The sequence below is a fragment of the Zonotrichia albicollis genome, chromosome 15 (genome assembly GCF_047830755.1).
Source record: "Zonotrichia albicollis isolate bZonAlb1 chromosome 15, bZonAlb1.hap1, whole genome shotgun sequence".
Classification (NCBI taxonomy): Eukaryota; Metazoa; Chordata; class Aves; order Passeriformes; family Passerellidae; genus Zonotrichia; species Zonotrichia albicollis.
This window is the reverse complement of record NC_133833.1, coordinates 1099481-1124927: the sequence shown is the minus strand read 5'-3', so window position 1 is coordinate 1124927 and position 25447 is coordinate 1099481. Positions and strand designations below refer to the sequence as shown.

At 46.6% G+C, this 25447-nt stretch overlaps 1 protein-coding gene across 1 annotated transcript in view; it reads right to left on the bottom strand.

The window, feature by feature from the left end:
* Positions 1-25447, bottom strand: part of AFF4 (ALF transcription elongation factor 4) — a 44983-nt gene that overhangs the window by 10215 nt on the left and 9321 nt on the right. Inside the window, exons 2-13 of the mRNA XM_074552256.1 lie at positions 17649-17775; positions 15022-15798; positions 13683-13727; positions 12770-12856; positions 7974-8010; positions 6483-6531; positions 5671-5691; positions 5075-5129; positions 4094-4131; positions 3577-3739; positions 2224-3141; positions 43-131 (exon numbers count right to left, since the gene is read on the bottom strand). Coding sequence (XP_074408357.1) covers positions 43-131; positions 2224-3141; positions 3577-3739; positions 4094-4131; positions 5075-5129; positions 5671-5691; positions 6483-6531; positions 7974-8010; positions 12770-12856; positions 13683-13727; positions 15022-15798; positions 17649-17771 — 2402 coding nt within the window. The 5' untranslated portion in view covers positions 17772-17775. The remainder of the gene's footprint in view (positions 1-42; positions 132-2223; positions 3142-3576; positions 3740-4093; positions 4132-5074; positions 5130-5670; positions 5692-6482; positions 6532-7973; positions 8011-12769; positions 12857-13682; positions 13728-15021; positions 15799-17648; positions 17776-25447) is intronic.

Here is a 25447-nt window from a genome sequence, read left to right as displayed (position 1 = left end):
ACAGGCCCCCTGACCCTCAGAGCAGGAAGAGCAGATACTCACTCCCTGCTGCTGGAATTCTTGTGTCCTGAGGGAGCTTTTTCTTCCAGTTTCGTTTTCTTGCTTTCACTGGCTCTGTTTTCATCCTCGTTCTGAGCAAAGCAAATGAGAAAAACATCCAGCAAAGATCCACATTTACACATCACTGAGAGTGGAGTATTTCAGAGAGAGCCCTGAGCAGGTGTTTCACAGTTAATACAGAGCCCAAAACCATGGCCCATCCTCATCCTCACAAATCCTTACCAAACCTTGACATTGGAACAGAATGAGAATCCCAGTCTGGCTGCTAAATTACAACCTGATAAAACCGGCAACAGCCAAGTTGTTCATTTCAGCACAGATAAATTACAACCATGAAATCTCAGGAAAATCTGCCAAAGGCTTTGGCAAGATCAGGAGACAGATTTGATGTTGTGGGGTCTAAAGAGGTGTCTGATCAATGTCAGGAAAGGGTAAAAATCTAATCAGTCTATTAAAGTCAGCTCAGAGATGCTGAAGACTAAGTATTGATATCAATTTAATCCTCAGGTCACAGGGTCTTGGAGGTAAATTTCTAAGATGTCTTCACTGAGCACTGGAGGGATCAATCCAGTGAGTAAGAGGGAAAATGGGGCCTCACAGAATAAATCATCTGGTAACAAACCCCAGTTTTGTTACTGATGCTGCAAATCTGAGAACTGTGATCAAGAAAACCCAGGAAATTAGGAAATCAAGTGGTGGCACTTGGGTTTGGAGCACACAGTGAAACTGCAGGTGGGGAAAGGGGTTCTGTCCTTGCCTCACCCGGGTTCCCATCCCCTCAGGAAGCAGCAGAGCAACCTGAGGCTTCACAACATTTAACCAGCACTGGTTAAATGGTTCCTGGGATAAATCCTGGATTTAACTGGTCTCACCAAAGCTTTATGGTTTGGATATGAGAGCACAGATCTTTAATATTGTAATTCCAAATTTGTGCTTAAAGGCTAAACTGGCCAAAGAGAGAGAAGTCAGGGAATTCAGAGCCACTGGAACGTGTGAGTGCATTCCCAGGAACATCAGGAGCTATACAGCAACACCTGCAAAAGTAATTGTTCACTGCAGTGGGCAGAGTTATTCCCTTTTTACAAAAGCAGCTCATTTCTCATGCCAGAGAAAACAGGAATCTCAGTTAGGAGCAGGACAGGATAAATCTGTTTGCAGGTACATCTCAGGGCTCCTGCAGGACACTGACTTCAGCCAGGGATCCAGTTTACTTTGGTTGCTCAGTAGGAAACTGCTGTAACTGGGATGATCCATCTCCTCAAGTGACTCTGGGACTGATCTGCCACAATCCTGGGGCTGCAGATGTCAACAAAGCCTCCAACCCCTGCCAGATCCCTTGGATCCTAAAATGGAGTTGTCAGAAGGACCTCAGAGCAGCACAGGGATTTCTGAATCCTTCCCCAGGGCCTCATGGCCCTACACTCCTGGAAACCAGACTCCCTGGATCACTGAGCCCAGCTGACAGCCCAGGCTTTGCCCTTTATACAGGGTCCCTGTGCTGAGCTTTCAAAAAGCAGTTTAAAATTACACCAGCATTGACTTCTCACATTCCCCCCTCCAAGAGTATCCCCTCTGTTCAGTTCCCCCACTGACTCCTGTCATTTTACTGCCCCCCAGCCATTCCTGCCTCTTACTTCTAGCTGAAAAGATGAAATGCTTTTGGGAAATATTCAGTATTGTTACAGAGATGACCCTGCTCTCAGAAAAGCAGCACCTGAGATGTTTGCTGCTGCTGCCATGGCCCAGGCCCAGTCCTGCCCCGTCCCTTATCTTGGCAATGGGCATTTCCATGGCTCAGGGAGCTGATCCAGTTGAAAATTTACTTTTGGGGTTTTTCCCAGGTGGATTTCCCATTGGCTCAGCTGCCTGAGCTGGCCTGCAGAGCAGCAGGGGCTGGTTCCAGGGAGGCAGGAGAGGGCTGGATGCAGAGCTCAGAGGCACAGGTCTGTGATCTCCCTGAGCTCTGGCTACAGGGCTGACGCTCCCACAGGGGTTTTTGTAAGAAAATCCAACAATCTCCTGTACCAGCACAGGGACAACCCAGGGGTTCTACACACGGCAGCACAGCCACTCCTGCCCAGCTCAGCCCCCGCCCTGAGCTGTCACTGCACTCTGGGCTGCCCAGGGGCTGAGGGGACAGGGAGCTGCCCCCAGAGGCCTCACCTGTTTGTGTTTCCTCTTGCCTTTGGTGGAGCCCTTGTCTGAGGGCTGTTTCTGGCCCTCCCGGCCGTGTTTCTCCGGGGCGCTTTTCTTCTCCGCCTTGGCTCCCTCGGGGTCCTTGTAAGGCTTCCCTGGTATCCTGGATAAGAGGCTCAGGTCAATCTTCACAATGAGTGGGTACCTTTCATCAGGATCACTCAGCGGGGACAGAAGCTCTTTCTCTTCCATAGGAGAGAACATTCTTTGCCGGAAAAAGCTGTCATCCTCCTCCATGGAAGATTTAACAGGAGTCCTATTGCTCTCAGAGTATTTGGGTGTTTGTGAGGAAGGAGGCAGACTCTCATTTTCATCTGAATCAGAGGATGAGGTATCTGTTTCGATGAATTCCCTGGATTTCTGGGCAGATTTGCTCGAAGCCTTGTATTTCTTTTTCTCTGTTGTAGGTCGAGGGGAAGACTTGGGCTCCTTCTTTATATTGGGTTTCCTGGAGCCTTTGGTGGCTGCCTTGTGCCTGTTTGAAGGGATGTTTGTGGCCATGTCTACTGGGGTTTCGCTTTCTATTTTAAGACCTCCTCTGGGCTCTTCCACAGATGTCTTTTCTGCTTTCTTGGGCTGTTTTTTCCCTACAGTCCTCCTCTGAGTCGAGCTGTCGCTCTGGGCAGGTGATTTCTGCCTCCCACGACTGCTCTCCGAGCCCTTCTGGGTGGGTTTGGAATCTCTCCCTGGTGTAGAAGAAATGGAGTCCTTGGATCCACCTTGATCAGTGTACCCACTCCCTGTACCCTGATCCCGTCCCTCTTTCTTGTAGCCTTGGGAAGAAGGGATATTGCTGTCCACGGAAGAAGCTGGTGACACTTTATGGGAATTCACTTTGTTCAGCCAGTTATCCAGCTGCCACTTGTTTGTGGGCGGTGGCTCTGGCTACAAACAAAGTAAAAACACAGAGTTAGATAAAATAGTTCCCATTTCTTTCATCTTTTCCACGTGGTAGCTATATAATGCTGCACACCAAAGCACGAGGTACACCCAAAACCTGATAAATGAATGAAACTATAAATAAATGAAATACAGGCCCAAATAACACAATTTTTCCCTTTGGCTGCTACCAACAGGCAATATTTGATGCCATGGTTTTTTAGGGGTTCTGATACCATATCTAATTCTGCTCTTCAACAGACAACTGGTGGTAAAAACCACTTCAAATCAAACATCAGATGTGGGTTTATCTAGAGCACAGGAACTGCAGCACAGCACCCAGCCTGACAGCGAGCTGGTGCTGGTGTTTGGTCTCTGACAGTGAGAATCTCCTGAAGCTCAGTGCTGCTGAGAGCTGCAGGGCAGCCGTGGCTGTGTTACCTCGGGGGAGGCGCTCTGGGAGGGCTCGTTGGCCTCGCTGTCGCTGGAGCTGCTCTCGCTCTCCGAGTCGGAGCCCGAGCTGCTCTCGGAGCCGCTGTGGCTGCTCGAGTCGTCCCTGGAGTTATCTGCTCCCTCACTGTTGTGCTGGGAAGGCTCAGAATTACTGCAACACAAGGAGGGAAAGCAAGCATTACACCTGAGGCACAGGTCCATCCTTCCAACCCTGTCATTAGAAGTAACAGAATGTAACATTTTCATCAAAGTTCAGGAGAAAATTCAGTCTAAGTGAATGCAGTTCAGCCTCTGGGGGCTGCCCCTTCCCAAAGTGGTCAGTCTCATTGGCAGGAAATAGTTAATATTATGTTTATTACTATTTAATCACTGATTAAATTCTCATCACTTTTGCTTTAGTACAAGCCAAAGGACAAAGATGAATTTTGGAAACAAGACCAAGCCAGGAATGCTGACTGGGCTGAACTTCCCCATGTCTGCAATCCCCCAGGAATTCAATTCCTACCTTCCAGGTGTGCTCCTTGGCACGGTCTTATCGCAGTCCTGCAATTAAAAAAAAGGCATGAAGCTTCTAGAAGCTATTTTAAGCTGTATATACAATTAAATTGCAAAACCTTGGTTTAGAGCCTTTCATTTTTAAAATATTCATTATTTGCAGTAGTTGAAATTTATCTGCATTTTCCTTATACAGCAAGAGAAGCAGTGTTATTTTCTCTAAGTTTTCAGCACAAATCTCTATATTCTGACTCCATTTGTGAGAGTTCCCATTTCTACCACTAATTAATATCTTGCTTACACCTTTCTGAATCAGCATTTCACAATGATTTTCCTGAGATGCCCAGGGTAAGTGGAGTTCACCAACTCCAAGTTTTCCACTTGAAGAAAATCAAGTACCAGAACTGAGTAGAAACCCCAGAGCAGTGGGGGTTACTGGGCAGCAGAGACACATATTTTATTTTTATTTAGCATGTTAAGTGCCAGTCTGGCAGAAGCTGCACAAAGTTAATCCTGGAAAGAGTAAGAAAGAAACTTTTTGATAAATACAAAGGTGCAGCTGTATTTCCAGGGACTCCTTGTCACCCCAAACATCCCAGGGCACCAACTCACACAGATGTTCACACCATGAGCTCTGTAGCTGGGATGGCAGAGCACAAAGGGGTTTATCTTTAATTAAGGAGCCACTATATAAGTTTTAAAGTGAATTATTGTAATTTGATTTTCAGAGAAGGCCCATGTGAAATCAGTTAATAAGAATTTCTAGATAAAAGCAAACTGTTTCTACAAAACACCACATTTCCATTTGCACAAAATTTTCCCCAAGGTTACATTTAGGAATGCCTGAGGTTTGTTTAAAAACATTGCAGGAGATTTCAGTTCCACAGATCTCCTGCTAAGCTGCCCAGGCTGCTGCTGGGCCTCTGCTCCCTGCCCAGGGCTGCCCCTGGATGAGTGCAGAGAATTTTGGGAAGCCACCTGAGGAACTTACCTGCTCTCCATCGCTGTCTTCACTACTGCTGAGCTTTAAGTCATCTTTCAACATACTAAGGGAAAAGGGAGAAAGTGAGACAAGTTTTTCCAAGTTCTTTAATTACTTCCAAAGCATTCTGCTAGGTTTCAACATGGCACTGTTTATCCTGCAGAGGCTGCGTGGGTGAGAGCCACCAGACAGCACTCACACGTTTCAGGGTTAAGAATGGAGAGTTGAGTCATTCTCAGAGAAGAATGAGGATTCAGGTACTTTGGCTCCTGAGTCCATTCTCTTAAACGCAGAAAGGAAATCTGACACAATTTACTGCTGTGGGAGGAGGTAACTTGTGTTGTGTGCAACTCCTTACACACAATGGGCAAGGATTGTGTTTGAGATGGAGGAAAGCAAGGCAGCCCCAGTGGCTGCTTCCTGTCCCATGGCAGCACTGCAACTGTCCTGAGCCATCATTAATTACTGCACCCAAAGCCATAATTACTGCTGCTAGTCACACACACGCAGCTCCACACACTGAGGATGCACGAGCACAATGCAAACACACAGCAGGGCCTTTCTGATTAGTGGAAACATTTGATTATAAAAAGAAAACATCTTACTCTGTCTGGTTCGATTCACATCTGTGGAGAGAAAATGAGAAAGAATTAAAAGTTTGACTCTCCTGGGTTTCCCAGTGAGCTGCTCTGCTGATCTGAACAGCAACACAACCTCTAGGAGCCCACTCCTGAACTCCTGCTCACTGCTACCATTTTACAAATGATGCATTTATCTCCTTTTCAAGGGTTTTCTCTACCAGATCATAATCACTTAAAATATATATTTAAAGTTGTTTTGTCACAATAAACTGGTAAATATTTATTTTTATGGGCAGATTTATTTGGAAGCCATCTTTTAACTGCATATCACTGATTTTTAAGTCTGAGAAAGGTGGACCACAGCCATGCAGAACATTCCAGTTGCCTCTGAGTTTTTCTGTGTTACTGAGTCTGTGTTCAAAACATTTGTCAGGATTTAATGGAGAGCAGAACAAACTTCACAAGATCCCAGACCCAGTTTTCTGTCTCCTCCAATCCAAAACCTTTCCTCATCTGGAATTTGTGCAGTGTCCAGCTGCCAGCTCTGTTAGTCCCATCCCATGCTGATGCCCTTCCTGATTCCCAAGCCAATCCCAAGGTCCAGACTCCTGCTCCCCTCCTGGCAGCTGGCAGGAAAGCCACGGAGCAGAAAGGCAGCTCAGGGTGTTTTTTAGTCATTCCAGTGAGCGATATTTGGTTTATTGTCCCAGGAAACCTTTCCCTGCCAGCCAAGGAGAAGGATGCTGGAGTGTCACTCACATTCTACCACACACCTTTTCCTCAATCTCCTCAAACACAACTTTTGTTTGTGAAATGTTTTCTCAGCAGGCACTTACGATTTGGATTGATGACCATTGGAGGTTTTGGATGAGGGATTGTATCGTTCTAGGAGGAGAAAAGAAGAAAAGCACAGCTGAAAACTCAGGCACAGCAGCAGAATTCCCCCAAAGCTGCCACAAGGATGGACAAAGCAGGGCCCTGTGAGGGGACAGGAGGGAGCAGCACCAGGGGACAGCAGGTACCACCTCCCCCAGGCTGAGGGAGGGAGGATGCAGAGCAAAACACCAAGTACAGCAAATTATTTAACCAAGAAAATAGAGGAAATCATTGAAATCATTGCTGTGTGAACCAATACACAATAATTTGTTATTAATGATGTGGAAAACTGTTCTGCTCTTAGCAAGATGAAATTCTTGCCTTACACAGGCAGGATCTGGGACACAGATCCATCTGCTGAGCTCTGACTGCTCCAGCATCCCCACACACGCAGCTTCTGATGGATGAGAACCCCACAGCCCAAAATCCAACTCTCACACTAATTCTGACACCAGGAATATGCCCTGAGAAAATCCCTTCCCTTTTCCTTAATTCTGGTAAATAACTGGGTGCAGCTCAACAAAAACAAGAACTGAGGCTGTTTATTTAAATCCTCCAGAAAACCCAAGCAGGCACAGGAAACTGGCTCTGTTTAATTAACCTTGGCTCTTCTTTTCCACACCTAAAGATCAGCTGCTCCCATAACGTGAGCCTACGGTTTAGCATCATGGAATTAAGCTTGAATTTGTTTCCTTAATTCCTCACTGTATCAGGTGTTCAGATTAAGCTGCTTGTGAATATCTAAGAATAAACCATTCTTCTTTTACTATTTAAGCCGTTTAAGCACTTCAAGAGGAGTGGAAGGACTTTTGGAAGGCAACAGCACTAATTTAATTCAATTTTACCTGATATTTACTGAGTTTCATGCTCATTTCACTAATATTCAAAATAATGACAGTTTAAGGAAATAAAAGCTACTTTTTTCCAAAGTCCAAAAGTACAAGACACTCAAGGACAATAGCATGTGATTTAAGTTCTTGACCAGTTCTCTCTCTTGACTTTAAAATGTCAAAGTAACAATAAATGGTGAAACTGCCATGTGCTTTTTCTACTGAAATAAAAGCAAAAGTTCTCTTCTGGTTTCTAATATGTCCCTAAGCAGGTAGTTGGGTTTTTTAAGGTGTTTTGGTTTAGTAGTCAGTTATTTTCAAATCAATTATTGAGGCATTTTGTACATTTATTGGATCAATAAAAATACATCTTTTCCCTCAAACACACCACCCTTCCACTCAGTGATAACCTCCAAGATCTGAACAAGAAATGCAAAAGAAAATCAAGCAACTGTTTAACAGCTTAAAACTTGAGAAAGCAGAGAAAATGTGAAGTCAGCCTCCATCCTGTGAGCAGTCTGGAAAACCTCATTTCCTAAAAGCCCTGACATTCTGGGAGATGCTGAGAGCAGAAAGACAACAAAAACATTCAACACATTCCAGGAAGTTTCATGTACTCACTCTGTTCTCCAGTGCCAAAACTGGACTGCTGAGACTCCTGGGGGAATAAAACATCACAAGGGGGTTTATTTCAGTGGGAATTCAAGGAACTAAAAACCAGACTGTAAGGAAGGTATTATTTCTACATAATGGATACACAATCTCTGGAAAAGGGGAAAAAACAACAACAAGGAAAAAAAAGGGATTATTTCTCTGGGTGCTGGGGCACTCCAGGTGAGACCTTCACACTCCTCTTCCTCAGCCACTCCTGCTGTTCCCAAGGGCACATCAGGGCTCAACTCCCAAATCCCTGGCTGACTTCCCTAAATCCCCTCCTCCTGTGTGTTTGGGATGGAGAGGAACAGTGCAGGATGTTTGTTTATGCTCCTGACACACACACAAACTCTGCTGCTGTTTGAAGTGCTTTCCTTCCAACCCTTTCCTCCTCATTTTCCTTCTCCAGGCACACACAGCAATTGGAACAGGGAAAATATCTCAACAACAAATATTCCTCAGCCACAGAGGATCCTTAGGGACAAGGGGAGGTTTCAAACAGGACCAGCTCTGCACTCTCTGCCCCAAAGGGCCAGAGTGGGTCCCTGGCAAGCCCAGCCTGGGTGGGCAGCCCAGCATTCCAGCCCAGAACAGCCAGCTCTGGTAGAAAAACAATGAAATGGTGTTTTGGAGGCACAGGATGGGCTGGAAGGAACCTCAAAGCCCACCCAGTGCCACCCCTGCCATGGCAGGGACACCTCCCACTGTCCCAGATGCTCCAACCTGGCCTTGGGCACTGCCAGGGCTGCCCACCCTGCCAGGGAACAATTCCTCATTCCCATTATCCTAGAACACCAGCCAGGAAAGAGGAAACCTTGCAGATTTCAGCACTTTTATCATCCTCAGTATTCCCATTTCAGCAACTCCAATTCTGACACAGCAGATGATGAACTTTACTGAAATCCCAAAGCCTTGTTTTAACAAATACACAGAGGCCACTGAGCCACTGCAAACTCCCTTCCAGGCTCAAGTGCCTTTTTAAAATAGGACCTTCCTGACCTCATTTCAAAATGAGGACAACTGAAGGCCCCAGAAAAATAAATGGAGTCCAATATTTGCAATTTCCAGTTGTACACACACATTTTACTTACATGCTCTGGCAATGGCAAACCAGAACCACAATTCAACAATGAATTCCATTTTTCCTGGTCCACCTGTGACCTGGTTTTCCCTCACACCAAGCCAGTGCCAGGCAGTGGTTCCAGAGGCAATTTACAGAATGAAGTTTTTAAACACACAAAAGCTTTACACAGCAAAGCACCCTTGAGATGTTTCCAATTTCCCTCAGCTTTGTATTTGAAAAAGAGAACAATGCATTGAACAAGAATTTTGTGGATGGAGAACATCCTAAGGAGCTTTCCTTGGGAGGTGTTCCCAATACCTCTGATCTTTACTAACTGAAAGGAAGGGACAATAAAAACAATATTAAGAAAGAATTCAAGAGCAAAGTGAAGATGGAGAGAAGCCTTGTGAACAGCCACACTCCCTTCAAAATAAATCCATTTCTTATCATTTCACAGGTGGGAAGAGGCAGGTGGGAATCCCTGGTTTCCTTTTGCCACTGGCAGCTCAGCCAAGCCCACAAACTGAGTGAGAAAAGAAATAAAGACCTCAAACTCTACATTTCCAAAGCCACAGCACTGGGGAGCACAGGATGGGGAACTGGCACGCTCACAGCAGCACATGGATGGGGAATTGTGCAGAGCACACCTGCCTAATTCCCCACTTGAGTCAACTTCCTATTTCAGAGGCTCAGCACTGGCTCTCAGCTAAGTGCACTTTAATGAGGTGTTATGGTTCAATGTGCAACTTTTTCCAACTCCCTTGCCATCTACTGGATACATACTTCTTTAAGAAACTCAGAGACTTAAAAAAGAAAAAAAAGCTCTACATTCAACTCCCAGGTTATTGAGAGCAGCAGCTTCCAAAGGTCTGCTTCAGAAAGAAATTGCAACAACTGAAAGGAAGGAAAGCCTTTAAAGCAAAGCAGAACGGACTGAGGTTCCACAGGGAAGAGACTGGAGCAGGAAACAAGAACTCTGGAGAGAGGAATTCTCCAGCTGGACAGGAGGCAGCAGGACTGGGGGGACACTCCCAGTGACACTGGAAGCCCAGGTGCCATCTCCTGTGTGTCCCAGCAGGCTCCTGCAGAGGGACAGGGACAGCCCAGCCTTCCCTCCCAGCCAGCAGCTGGGCTGCTCAATGCATTGCAGAAACACTGCCAGCATTGCTGGAGTGCCTGACTGTGAGCCCACGGATAAAATTATAGAGTGTTAGGTCACAGGATAACATTTTTTTATCAAGACACAGCAATCTGCATTTTTCCATAGCATCCATAAAACTTTCCCTGACCTATTTTCATGGAGTTTTCTCTTCTGATGCAAGACTTCCTGGGAACTATTGGATATATTTATAGCAATCAGAGAGGCCCCAGTCAGGAGGTTGGGTTCCTTCGAGTTACTCACTCCCTACACACAGGGAAAGTGATCCCATCCCAAGAGTCTGACAAATAAAATCAAGTGGTCCACCAAGGGCAGCTCCATTTAATGTGAGCAGGAAGAACACAGCAGGCTCTGCCCACAGGGGCAATGCTCAGAAACACCTCAGCAATAAATGGAGCACAGTACTAAAGGGAAGGAGCTTTCCTCCAACAGAACTGCTCGATTGAAGCAAACCACTGTTGTGTTTTGTTTGGTGGATTCTGCTCTGGGCCCAGACTGCACAGGCCCATGGCTCACTAACTCCCTGGAATTCTGCAGAGCTGCTGCTGCCAAGAATGACAGAGGGGAGAAGGCAGAGGAAATTATAGGCTTTGGATGCAGAGAGAGAGTTTGACAGAGTTCCATGGCTAAGATGTGCAGCCACAAAATAAAAAAGCTGGCAAAAAGTCAAAAAGACTCAGAGCAGCCATAAATGGAATTTTCTGCAAACTGGGTGAAGAGACACAATCCAGGTTGAGAGGTTGAAAAAGCTCCTTTTTGTTCAGGCACTGCCAGAGCTGTGCAGTGTTACATGGCCTCTGGGTCACAGCCACAGGGATTTCTGCACACCTTCCTCTTCCCAAACCCAGGCAAATCCGGGGAAACTAAAACCAAGCAGCCCCACAGCCAAGGGTGCTCAAAAGCAAAGGGGAAATATCTCCCCAAAGGTTCAGGAATGAGTACTCAAAGCAGAGGAATAAGGACCTTGGATGATGAGGAAAGGGGTGGAATTTCCTTGCAAGAAAAGGTATGAATTATTTCCAGGCTGACAGTTTTACACAGCACACAAATAAACCCTGACTGAAAGTAATATTTGCAAGATTAATATTGATCTAATGCTAGGAAAACAGAAAACGGGATTTATTTCTAGGTATGCCTTCCAAAGTAAAGCTGAGAACTGAATGGTAAATTCTGCATTTTTTGATACTGAAGCAAAAAGCAGTGAGCAGGGACAGGTCACAGAGAGGTGGGGACAGCAGGACTGCCCCTGCTCTGGGATATTCAGGATGAGAACCTGAGCCTGGAGCAGTCTGGGGAGGTTTGTGGATGTGCCTTTTCAACAGGGACTGGAACCTCTGGCTGAGGGAAGGTCATGTCAAGGCAATCACATAAAAGGATGGGATTAGAGAGATGACAGTAGAAACTCCAGTGAGAAACTCTTCTCAAAATTATTCCCTCAGATGTTCTGTTTTGGGGAGCAATTTGGATCAAACAGGAAATTAAGAGCAATTAAGTGGTGTCTAGAACAGCAGCTGGTCAGAGAGAGCAAGGTCTGAATTATTTCATAGGTAACTTTTAAAAGACAAACAGGGCAATTTCTTCACTCTGAAGCTCTGCCAAGGTAGGGGTGGAGCACCCCAAATTCAGCCCAGAGAGATGTTGAGTCTGGAGAAAAATCACGTTGTGGAGCTGAATCTTTTGCTGGGAATCAGCAGCCTGAGGAAGCAGAGCGTGGATTGCTGGGTGAGTCAGCTCCCCACGCTGCCTTTGCCCACAGCTGCCTCCCCTGGCCCTCCAGGATCCTGCAGAGCTGCTCCTCCAGGCAAACCTGGAGCTGCCAGGCCCAGCCCAGGGGAGGCAGCAGCAAATTCCCTGCTCAGAGGTGTCAGCCCCAGCAGCTGCCCTGGACACGTGCCCTGAGCTCTCAGCAGCAGCAGAGGTGGATTTCTCTCTGGAATTAACTGCTTAAACCCTTCAGCACTTCTTAACAACACAGGAGGTTGGGAAGAGGATCTTTTGGAACGACTGAGTTCTTCGGTAAAACACGTGACTCATAATAAACTGTCTTAATTTTTTGTAATTGAAAATGCAAGAAAATCTCACACAACTATTAGTGGACTTCAAACTAAGAGGAAAATTCAATTTATGCAGAAAAGCCCATTTAAATTTCTCAGCATTTACCATTCAGTCTCTGTTTTGTTACATGGAAGGAAACTCACTTGGTTCTACACAAAATGGTGCAGAACATTTCCCTGTTAGGGAAAGGGCTCAAAGGCTTTTTTTTCCAAGCTTCCAAAGTTTGAAAGTTTGAATTAATCCAACAAAAATTAAAAAGGTAAGTTGTATCACAGATAACTTTACAGACTGCCTGTGCAAAGCAGAGGAAAGCCAAGGACATTTTTCATAAGGCTGCTGCTGACAGATGAGGTGAAGATAAATAAAGAGGGACAAAGCACTGAAACAAGCCCAGATAATACAGAACTGAATGCAGCAGTTCCAAAATCCTGATCTTTAACTGAAGTTACTTTTTCAACAACATTCACTGTTGGATTCAGCACTGACCTTGGTTGGAAAGGGGAATTTGGAGGGTTCAGTTTTGCAGGGGGTGTGGATGGCAGTCAGTGGAGGAGGCCAGGAGTGGGTCATCTCCTGAAACACAACAAAAATCAAAGTTATTAACAAAATAAATCAGGTTTCAACTTGCAATCTGCATTCTCTCAATTTCAGTTCATTGTTCACCCTTCACTAAGCTTTATATTCAAATCTTAATTTCCCAAATGTGCAACAAAGCTTTTGCATGCAAACCTGAATGTTAAATTGCTACTCAGGAGAAGAGAGAGTTATGACATAATAACAAGCAGCAGGGCATAAATCAATCAACTGGGCTGGCCTGAAGATAAACTGCAGTGCAAGGCAGAGTGTGACCCTTTCAGAGTGTGTGGGAAGAAGAATCCTAGGAAAGGGAAGCCTGTAGAATTTGAGGAAAAGGAGGAAATCAAATGCCTGCAGCTGGAAAGGGCCTCCTGTGCTCTCAGAGCATCCCCAAGGCCCCTGGAGGACTGAAGGCCACAGGAAATAATAAGCCATGAAATGCTCCAGAGGGATCTGATGATGCTTTTGTGAGAGCAGACACAGGACAGGGCACCACAGGAGGGTAAAAGGACTCAGGTATGAGAGAGGCAAAGTGCTGCCATGGGGCAGCAAAGCATTTACTATAATCTAAAATATCAGGACTAAGAACTGTAATTTGGTGGAAGAGATGCAGTTCTGGTAATCAGGGAGGAGGAATGCAGTGGGGATCTCCAGGGGATGATGTGCACACCAGCTCTGCTCCCAGCCTGGCCCAGTCCCCTGTGCTGGAGGAGCCCCCTGTGCCAGCTGCACCTGGACAGGCTCTGGCACTGCAGAGTCCTTCCCCCTCCTTGGGAATGGCTGCACTCCCAACAAAGTAGGAACAAGAACACCAAGAACTTACTTTGAGGATTTCATCCACGCAGCTCACCTCACCAGAAGCTGATGCCTACAAATCAAAACCCAAAATTAACATCTCCCAGATTTTCCAGGGACTAGAAACAGTTAAAAACAAACTTCAATCCTTATTGTGACTCATGTGGACTCTACATAGACACAAACAGCCCTTACTAACTCTTTTCATCAGTTTTAACATCAGATAGATCCATGTTTTTATGGCATGAGTCACAGCTATGAAAAGCAAATACATGACATCCATAAAACTGTGATAATAATCTCTCACTTTTCACTTGACAGTTGAAATGATCATAGGCAGGCAGGGATATTAAAAACTTGTAGAGAGGGGAAACAGAACCACAGCTTTCAGTCATTTCCTGGAAGCAGCCCCAGGATAATATCTGAATTCAAGTGCAGGACCGTGAATGCACAGGAATGACAAAGTGCATTCCCAAGCAGAACACTCATCACAGAGAGATCCCAGAAACAGCAATAATTACCAAACTATGAATCCTCTGCATCCCTGGCTGCCACAAGCACAAAGAAGCAAAGCTACTTAAGGACTCACTGCATCAGCACTGATGTGGCAGGTCTTCACAAAATAAGTAATTCCTGATTTCCTTACCTGTGTGCTGGATCTTACTTTGCTATCTGCTGCAATCCCAGGAACAAGGGCTTTTCTCTGGCTACCATGATTCCAGCAGTTGGACAGGAGATGAAATGAGACTTTATTACCAGCAAAGGCACTCTCCTTGTAAGTGAGCTGGAGTCAGAGTCTGTGTCCTAATGGTTTGGGAATTACCAAACTCCTCCAAGTTGTTAACCCAATAGTATTTCATATCCAGCACAACTGATAAAAGTTCTGCACCCTGTTCAATGTGGTGTGAAGGTATAATAATCACACCTAGTAATTGCTACTCACTTCAAAAGAAAATCTGATACAGGCATATTGTATCAACAACTCTAAGTCAATTCACCCAGGAACAACAATGTATTTACCCAGCTTGTCAAAATATTTGTGGATGTCCTACAATTTCCCTAACTCCTGACTAGAGAAATACTCTGTGAAAATTGGCCTCTGGGGGTTAAGTAAGCCTTTCTGAGTGTCTCAGCCTTTATTTAATAAAAACCCCAGTATCCACACTGAAGAAGCAGAAGACAAAAACAATTACTTTTGCATGCTCCCCACTGAAAATACAGCTTAGGTGAAAGCGCTTTGAGTAGCAAAAACACAGTGTTTACTGAAAACTCCATTTGGGTTAGGCAAATTGGGACTTTGGAGACGCTGGAAAATCCCAACCCGGGTGGATTTATATTCAAGCAGGCAGGACAGAGCCAGAACTTACATCCAGTGGCTGAGAGGGAATTTTCAGCTTGGTCAGGTGCGCCTTGCTGCTGGGTTTGAGCTCGTTGACGCCGCCGCCGTGGCTCTGGCTGCTGTAGTGTTCCGAGGGAAGCTTTGGCTCCATGGACTCCTGCCCGTCCATCGGCCTCACGTAGGCAGTGGGTTTCTGTAACATCGAGCTGGACTTGGACATCAGCGAGGGGGGGAAGGACTGGGTCGAGTGCTGCCCGCTGGCGAACGAGGGCACGCGCGAGGGAGAGTCCCAGCTGGGCTCGGGGTCCCGGGGCGATTTGGAGCGCTGGTGCTCCTTGCCGTGGTGCTCGCTGCCGTGGGCTCTCGAGTGCCCGGGGCCCAGCGAGGCCACGGCCGGCGGCTTCCCGGGGCTGCCGGAGCGGCCCTTGGAGTGCTCGGAGCCGTGCTGGCCCTTCTTGCGCCCGCCGCCGTAGGAGTCGCGCTCGTGCCGGGCCCCCGCGGCCGCGCCGCCCCCCGAGCGCTGCCCGTGGCCCCCCAGCCCCTGCGAGCGCTTCTGGGACTGGGCCGAGGTGCTGGGGGCCGGCCCCACCGGGGTCCATTTGCTGCTCTGGTGGGAGCCCGCGCCGTGCCGCTGCTGCTCCGCGAAGAAGCCGGGCACGGCTTTGTCGTCGGGCGCCGCCGGCACCGAGGGCTTGGGGATGGCCACGATCTTCTGCAGCGGCCGCTCCCCGATGAGATCCGTCATCTCATCATAGTTCCCCAGCATGCTCTGGATGCGGCTCGACAGCTTGTCCTCTTTGCTGGTCTGGGACAACAAGACACGAAATCGGGATTTAGAACAGATCGCAACCTCACAGGAAGTTCAATGGTCTGATAGCTACAGCACTCAACCCGAATTTCAGCTAGAGTACACCTCTATCCAGCACTCAACTTGAATTTCAGCTAGAGTACACCTCTTTCTAGCACTCAACCTGAATTTCAGCTAGAACACACCCTTTTCTAGCACTCAACCCAAATTTCAGCTAGAACACACCCCTTTCTAGCACTCAACCTGAATTTCAGCTAGAGTACACCTCTATCCAGCACTCAACTTGAATTTCAGCTAGGATACAGCTCTTTCTAGCACTCAACCTGAATTTCAGCTAGAATACACCCCTTTCTAGCACTCAACTTGAATTTCAGCTAGAGTACAGCTCTATCTAGCACTCAACTTGAATTTCAGCTAGAGTACACCTCTTTCTAGCACTCAACCTGAATTTCAGCTAGAATACACCCCTTTCTAGCACTCAACTTGAATTTCAGCTAGGATACAGCTCTTTCTAGCACTCAACCTGAATTTCAGCTAGAATACACCCCTTTCTAGCACTCAACCCGAATTTCAGCTACAATACACATCATTCTTTGCCAGTGTTTCCAATTCTGAATTTTAGCTCTTAAAACAGCAATTTGACCCCCTAAAACATATTAAAAATATGTAACGATACATATTTAACTCCCCAAAACATACTGAAAATTCAGCAGCAGAGATAGCTGAAGCAGCAATAATCAAATAATGCACTGCTGAGCTGGATGCCAGTTCCAAAGCTGCAGATGCCTCCTGTCACCTTACAGACTGTAACTTCTCTAATACAGAATGCATCAGTCCTAAAAGGTTTTAATTAGCACTAAAATAAAATCAACTTAACCTCACCCCCGTAAGTCATTTTTAATTGGTGTTTATATTGGCACAATGTTTGTTGCCAATATAAAAGGGTTAAAAGGGTTCTTTGTTCTGTAACCATCTTGTTTTCCAAATCTGGGATCCTGGATCGTTCCCCCATACACCCCAACCAGCTCCAGTTAACTTCACACATGTGGAATTTGGTTATCAAGCACAGGAACAAAAAAACCATCAGATATTTCTCAACTTTCCTCTTGCAGGAAGAGAGTTTTCAGTCATGTTTTACTTCTTGCAAACCAGCTGAAATTGCAGCAAGGGAAGGGTTCCCTTTCAAAGTGAGTTTTGAACTACGTAATTAACATATTAAATAATATTTTATTAGTTATTCCAGAATTAGGTTATTTTTTCCAGTACTGTTCAGCAAAGCAACCTGGAAGGAAACCCAGCACAGGCTGAAAGCTGTGCAGGACCACAGACAGAATAAATTCCTTCAAAACAAACTAAAACATCAGCTACAAACTACTGCAGCACTAGCCAGAGCTGATAATTCATGTCAAACATAGTAACATCAAACATTCCAGCATTTTAATTTAATCTCCTATTTAAACATTCTCTTTGTGAACTTATCCAGGTCTGGATTATGTTGATGAAAGGTTAGAAAGTTTAGCAACAGTCTAAAGCACCCCAAAAGTGTAAATTTGGCAGCACACAATGGACAGTTTAATTGTTTTGAGTCACTGTATAGAAGGTGAAGGAAGGAAGGAAAAATTTTTGATGGTTTTATTTTCCTTTTTCTCACTCCCTATAAAGGCTTCTCCCCTTCCCAAGCATTATAAATCTGTCAGTGGAGCTGTGACTGCCCAGCTTTATTTTCAAGCCCTGCTTAAACACTTGGTTGCCCTAAGAGCTTTCAAGAACAGAGATAAAAATGAGATACGAATTTGCAGATGATTCCTGTTATAAACCCTGCATTTTTCTGAGGTGCAGGAACTCACCACTTTGTAGGGTTCAGCAAAGAGAGGGGAGTTGGGTGGGAAGGCTTCGTCACCCTGCTGAATTTCTTGATTTCGCCTTTCCCGTTCTTTCATACGCAGCACATTCCGGTCTTCACGGTTCATGTTGCTACGAGCAAAAAGAGCAGTGCTGATCACACAGGGAAGCAGGAGGGATGTGAGGGCCCAGGGGAGGGATGAGAGTGCCCAAAGGAGGGATCTGAGTGTCCCCAAGCAGCCTCTGGCCCTGTCTGGCCACGGAATGATCTCTGTTAAGAATCCACTGAGGGCCACAATTCCTCAGAACTGTCCAATTTCAGCCCCCTCCAAAGGGCTGTAACCCCCAACCCACAGCTGGCTTCTCACAGGGAAACTTTATGCAGCAATAAAAAAATTAAATCAAAAAAACCCCAGCAGGTCCTCAGGCAAGCAGCTATTTCAAACCACTTCACCCGCTGGAATCATCTCGGCTCCAGCCCACGCCAAACATCTCCCATTCATTTCTAAAATACCTTTTCTCCCCCACATCCCCCAGATGTTCTGCCATCCCCCCACGAAGCAGTGCTTGACTTCTCCTGTAGATTAGGGTTATTTTTGGTGCTGACATACCTTTTTTTGGCACCATTCTCCAACATATTCTAACCTCAAGCTTTGATGTGGTTTCCAGGTCTCTCTCCCTCCCTGATCCCCAAAAGGCATTTCAACTCAAAGCAGTAATTTCAGAGAAGTTCTGGCAATAATGCACCTTTTGCCTTGGACCATATCCTCCTACTGCAAAAATGCAGATTAAGAACCTGCCAATCCCCCTTCTTAACAAACTTTCCTTTGCAGCTTGGTCTTGCTGCTTCTGTTAACAGAAATACATCAAATTCTTGCAAGACACACACAAAAGCTGGAAAAGATTCCCTCTGAGCTTGACAAAAGGAGTAAACAAAATGAGATGATAAATAAGGTGCCACTGACTCCTTTAACATCAAACCCCAGGATGGTTTGGGTTGGGAGGGACCTTAAAGCCCACCCAGTGCCACCCCTGCCATGGCAGGGACACCTCCCACTGTCCCAGGTGCTCCCAGCCCTGCCCAGCCTGGCCTTGGCACTGCCAGGGATCCAGGGGCACCCACAATGTGTGCTACACTCTGCACCAAGAGATTCAGAAATATTCTTTACTGATCTGCACAAAGTACAGTTGGTGCATCCAGGAAAGACACTGATGTTCCACCACGCAATTTGCAGTCTAAAATGAAAATGCTGGCTGCTTAGAAAATCATTATTTCATGTCTTTAGACAGCTGATTATTAAAAATAATAAATGACTTGCTAGAGCATGACTCTGAAAGCTGTGCAAACCCAGCTATTGCATTCTCAACAAGAAAATTTCAACCCATCAGTCAATTTTTAAAACATGAGTCTTCTCACCTCAGTAATATTTCTGCCTCTTACATTTCTTCCCCCATTGGCTTCACCTTGCCTATTGCTCTGAAATCTCAGAGGCTGCCCAGAGCAACCCAGGGTGTAAGATGAGATCTTTGGTGCTTTCTAAGGCACCAGGTTTGCTGTATTTCCCTGCCTTGCACACAAGGTACAAGCACTGGCATAACCCAATGCTGTGCTGATACCAAACCCATGAACACAACTTACATTTTATGTGAAAAATCACTTTTTTCTCCAGTTCTCCTGCAACCTGCTGAACTCATGTAACCACAGGTGGCCACCAGGGCTGAGAGAGGGACCTGGCACTGGAATGTGGCCAGCAAACTCCTGGGATCATTCTGGCATTCATGACAAACTTGTTTTAGAAGTTTGAGGCTTGAAAAGAACATTCTTGAGACTGCAATCCAATTTGTCACATATGTAGGATTTCAACACAGATAAATATCAGATTTAATTAGAGGCACTGATCAGTTAAAGCCAACTGGAACAGTCTGAGTCCATGGCATTTACTATTAAAAGCAAATTTCGAGGCAGGGAATAGGAATGCTCTGGTTCTGGGTGGTTCATTCTCACCAATACACTAAGATCAGGAATTACACACAGCTATATATCCAGAATATTATCATCTTAACAAAGGATTTTACATATCTGTTTTCCAAATAGAGGGTTAAGTACTTATAAAGACCTTCACTATTTTTTTTACAGAGATAAGCATCACCTTTTAAAATTGCATCAACATTTCCTGTAACTCTTAGAGCTGAAGAAAACCCATCATTTGTAGCAACACTGTCACACAAAATGAACATTACAGCAAAGATTCACTGCAGATGTGAGTGGTGCAAACCCAGAGCTGATCTGGCTGTACCTGCCCAGGTCAATGTAAAATTAGTCATTAGAAAGACACCAGTTAATGACACTTTTAACCACTCCTCCCCAGCCTTTTGTAACACAGTGAATGATAAACACCCTCATGGGGAGTCACCTTGACTGTGTGGGGATTTAGTTTAGCTTTCTTTAACTCTTTTACATTTTTTATTAGAGCAAATAGTTTGACTGTGATACAAGTTAGACTAGTTGGTATCTAATCACCCAATCTCCACACAGAGCTATTTTAAGTGCCTGTAATGTGCACAAGGCCATTAAAATCACACCAGCATGAAATGTGTAAATAGAGGAAGTTCGTGGGGCTTCCTTAGCTCTGTACTTCAGACAACTTCCCACTCCAACCCAATGCTCCACAGCACCAGCAGGGAAAGGCTCCCATGCTCAGGGGAAGCAAGGAGGGTACTTTGAAAGGCAGGTGACCAAGGCCTGGCTGCTCATCAGCACCGCTGGCAATTAACTGCAGCAGGTAGGAAACTGCAGCAGTTCTGTTCTCAGACCATCTGAAGTTGGAACAAACCTTTAATATCCACTAAAATGCACTGCTCCCACCACTCCTACCCCATCCTCTGGGAACAACAACAGCACCTCTGCTCCTCCCTGCACAGCCTCGAACTGGAAGATGAGGAACTTGCTGCCTTGTACCTGGCGCTACCAAGATGATCCTGCTAAAATTCCCCTTTTCCCAGGTGGCCTGAGCTAAAGGGTGAAGGAGGAGCAGAGCCAGGACAATGTCCCTGCAGCAGGAGCCAAAGTCATCTTAGTTGCCATATCTGGGAAAAGAAAAGTTCAAAAATTCTTTAAAAAATCAGAGAACAGGCCTAAAGCACAGGAGAGTATTTCCATTTTTAGGAAGTTGAACTCCACGTGGTTTGAGTCACTCCTCCTGCAGTGTCCCACTGTACTTTGAACAGTCCCTGTGGCTGAGAGCTCCCTGCACAGCCAACCCTTCAGATCTCACGCCTCTGCTCCAGCCCAACAGGAAGAGCTGAAAGCCAGCAGGAAATCCAGCAGGGAATTCACAGAAACTCCTGGCCCAGCCTCCCCTGTGTGTATTCCTGAGGCACCATTCCAGGCTACTCCAGGCACACTGAGCACATCAACACCAGCACCACCACATCCCCAGACCAGGCACGGCCCTCCTTTCTCCTTGCAACCTCTTCCTAAATGCCACCTGGTATTTCTGCTCACCCCCAATCCAACCAGGGCATGCCTTTGGTTTGAGAGATCATCACCCTGGGTGTGTACCCTGTGGGATGAAATGGCAGAGTTGGTGCTGCCTTCTCCTCCCACTCCCTCAGCTCTGGGCAGGGGGCACATCCCAGCTCTGGGGCTTTTGGAGACTCCAGACTAAAGACAAACCCCAGCCAGCACACCCACACGGCCTGAGCTCTCCTGTTCAAAGAGAGAGGACCTTGGCCCAACCCTTCTCACCCCCTGAACCACATCAGGCACCCAAGTCCTCACTCAGCTCAGCACCAGCAGCATCTCCTCATCTCCCCAGACTCTGAGGCAAAATCATCAAAGGCCAGGCTGGCCAGGGACCCTGCACAGGGATCCGACCCCAAACACCTCACCTCATCTCCCCAGACTCTGTGAGGCAAAACCATCAAAGGCCAGGCAGGCCAGGGACCCTGCCCAGGCAGCCCGTGCACAGGATCCAACCCCAAACACCCCAAACACCCCACCAGGCAGCGGTGCACCTTCAAAGCCTGCTGCAACACCTCCACTTCCTTCTAGAAATCCTCATCTAACTCCAGGGCTTGTTCAATCTCAATGGGTTTTGTGAGCAAGAGGAATCAAACAGTTAATTGGTTAATTGGCTGCCATGAAAGCCCAATTTTGGCTAGCAAGGATAAACAGGCTGAGAGGGAACGTGCAGGATCCCAGCTCCGTGTGGGGCACACCCAGCTGCGGGGGCACACCCAGCTCCCATGATTTCATCCTTTTTCTTAAAAGGAAGGAATGATGTTTTCAGAAGGCATTGAACAATACCTGAAGCTGCCTTAATGCTGCATCCAAAGATGCCTGTTGATTATTTTAAATATTCTTTTTACCACGGGCAGGGGCATCTCAGGAGCTGGCACAGGACACTTCTCCCAGCTTGTGCATCAAGCAGGGCATCACCACAAATCCTGCCCTGAAATCATGTGCATGAGCCAAAAATGCTACTCTGTCAGCTTTTAATAAAACACACTCCCAGAGGAGCTGTTTAAAAAGGAGACATTGAAAATAACTGTCCTGCAACAACACAATTAACACTAAAACACCGACACACAAAGAGGAACATGCCCTGGTGTCACCAAGAGCTACTTATGGAAGTGTACATAAAATCTTGACTTCCACATTCTATGTGATGGTGAAGAAGAAAAACACAGAAAAAAATACAACATTTCCTACTAAAACAATACAGCCTTGTCCAAAAAAGCACAAACAGGATGATTCCTCAGGACAGGTTTAGAGGATAACTGTGATGGTGCAAATACAGAAGCAGCAGAGTCACCTTCAGAGTTTTATAACTGAAACAAGGAACACAACTAAAAACAAGAGTTTACACAGAATTCAAGTAGTTTTTGAATGTGTCCAGACAGAGAAAAACCCCAACTTCTCAAAAGCATGAAGTTGCATGTTTGTGTCCCTCACCTTCTGACACAAAGGCTCCATGCCAAGGGAGGGTATTTGGTTTGGGATGGCTCCTGGAGCACTTGGGACCTGCTCTGCCAGAGGAAAGGCTGGGGTAGCACCAGGACCCCAAAATTCCATCCCAGAAACTCGGAATCACAGGGGGAGGCTGCACAGGTGAACACAGGAAACCCTGAGCCACCACCCTGCTCAGCTATTTTGATGAGAATGAACTTTTCCACAGCTCCAGCTCCCTCTTTCCAAGGTTTCATTTGAGCTCTTGGGAACACAATTCAAACACAATTGTACTGGTAATATGACACAAATATAAATCAGATTCACCACTAACTGAAACATAAATGTTTCTCATTCCTACAATACAAACACAAATGCTTCTATCCCACCCCTCACATCAGTTCCTACTGCACATTCACCAGGGAGAACACAAAGTGCCCCCAGAGCTGTCTGGGAACACCTTTGTACGTACTGAGGGTGGGAGAACTTGAAATAAAAATAATCAAAAAGTGAGTTGGCCTAGGTCTGGTTAATGTTTGACAAGAACTCGCAGGGAGGGCAGAGCCAGCAGTTTGCTGCAGGCACTTCTCCTTCCCACTCGCTCTGGAGCACCCAGAAATCCCCAGGCAGCAGGATGTGCCTGGGCTTGTGCTGCTGCCCAGACAGAGCAGCACAAATCCTTCACCACCGTTAGCTGAGAGAATTCCAGAGCACTTCTGTGCGAGCACTGCCCTCATTCCAGCGTCTCACACAAGTGATGGTGCAAGTGATTACATCCTGCTTTTGGGTTTGAGCTGCCACAGTCCCCTTCACCCTCAAATATCAGGTTACCTGAGGATCAGTCAGCATCTTCCACCTGAGAAGCCAACACACAGCGATGGTGGATAAAAGAATTACAGCAATCATTTGTAACTCAACACTAACCACTGGAAAAGGACTTGGGCATCCTTTAGAAAGAAGCTCTGTAAGTGCAATATTTCATTTAACAAGTCCAGATGAGAGCTGGGTGCATCATTCATCCTACATGAGATTCAGCACACAGAAGCAAGGGAGAAATGGAGTTTGGGCTGGAAGAGACTTTAAAAATCATCCAGCTCCACACCTCCTGCCAAGGTAAGGTAAGAGAACTAAGGTGAAAGTGAACCCCCAGCAACTGGATTTTAGAAGCCAAGTCATGGAGGACATTTCTAAATTCAGCACTTGCAGTGCAGCTCATTTAAAACCATCTTTAAGCCCATTTTAAAATCATACTACTAAAACAGCTTAAAATTGTTTATATTTGAGAATTTGCAAGACTGGTTTGATGTAATTCACTCAAGGGACCTTAAAAATGCACAACCACACATTTTAAATGTCTCATTTTTGTGCAGAAGTACTACCCAGGAGGGAACACGTCTGGTCCCCCCTCCCTGATGAACACAGAAATTAATTCCCAACTCTTCTCCTTCACAGGGAGCTGCACAAAGGACACCAGTCCCTCCTTTCTGTCCTGTCCCTTCAGGAAGGGGAGAGGAACAGGAGAGCCCAGCAAGTGAGAGCACAGAGCCCTGCTCGCTCCTCTCTGCATGGCAGGGAGCAGAGGGAGGGCCACTGCTCCAGCCATGTCCCTCTGTCCCCAGGCTCCATCCTGGGAGACACCCCAGGTCCCTCAGTGCCACCCATGAGACACCCCAGGTGCCACAGTGCCACCCATCAGACACCCCAGGTCCCTCAGTGCCACCCATCAGACACCCCAGGTCCCTCAGTGCCACCCATGAGACACCCCAGGTCCCTCAGTGCCACCCATGAGACACCCCAGGTCCCTCAGTGCCATCCATCAGACACCCCAGGTCCCTCAGTGCCACCCATCAGACACCCCAGGTCCCACAGTGCCGCCCATGAGACACCCCACATCCCTCAGTGCCACCCATCAGACACCCCAGGTCCCTCAGTGCCACCCATCAGACACCCCAGGTCCCTCAGTGCCGCCCATGAGACACCCCAGGTCCCTCAGTGCCACCCATCAGACACCCCAGGTCCCACAGTGCCACCCATCAGACACCCCAGGTCCCTCAGTGCCACCCATCAGACACCCCAGGTCCCACAGTGCCACCCATCAGACACCCCAGGTCCCTCAGTGCCACCCTGACTCAGAGCAAAGGGACTGACACCACAAAGCCACTAAAATTGCCATTTTCTGCACCTAGGCCAGGCCAGGTGAGGATTCCAGGCCAGAAGAGGCTCAGGAGCCTCAATGAACTCCTGCCTCAAGGAGCAGCCCCAGCCAGGAGAGGGAGGTGAAGCTGATTTCCAACCTTGCCTTCCCAAGGCTCTGCATTTCTATCTGCTCCATCCTGCAATATCTGCTCTGAGGAACAGGGGCCTTTCCTAGCAGGCAGTGAAACTCCTTACCTGAGATGCCAGGGCTGAGATCCCCTCACCAGCAGCGTGCACTGACCTCCAGCCCAGCCAGCCACCAGCAGCCCTCTCTCCTTTCTCAGTTACATCTTCCCAGCCCAGTTCCACCTCCCACTCAGCCAAGGACATCCTCCCCATCTTTTCCACTCTCCATCGCTGGGAGAGTTTTTAATTTCCCCAGTGTAAAGATGGACCATCAAAAATTCAGCATTTTTACATGCAATCCTTTCATGTCCACACAGGCTAACCAAAGCATATTCTAATACAGTTTCCCAACAAATTTCTGCCCTTTAATTGGGCAGAAACTTAATAACCCAATTCCTGTGCCTACATGTTCATCTGCTTAAACTTTGAAGCCAAGACAATTGGCATTTAGATTTTATTAAGCAATAGTTATTCAGACATCTAACATTAATCTGGCTATTATCATTCTGACTTCCTCCCAATAATTTACTT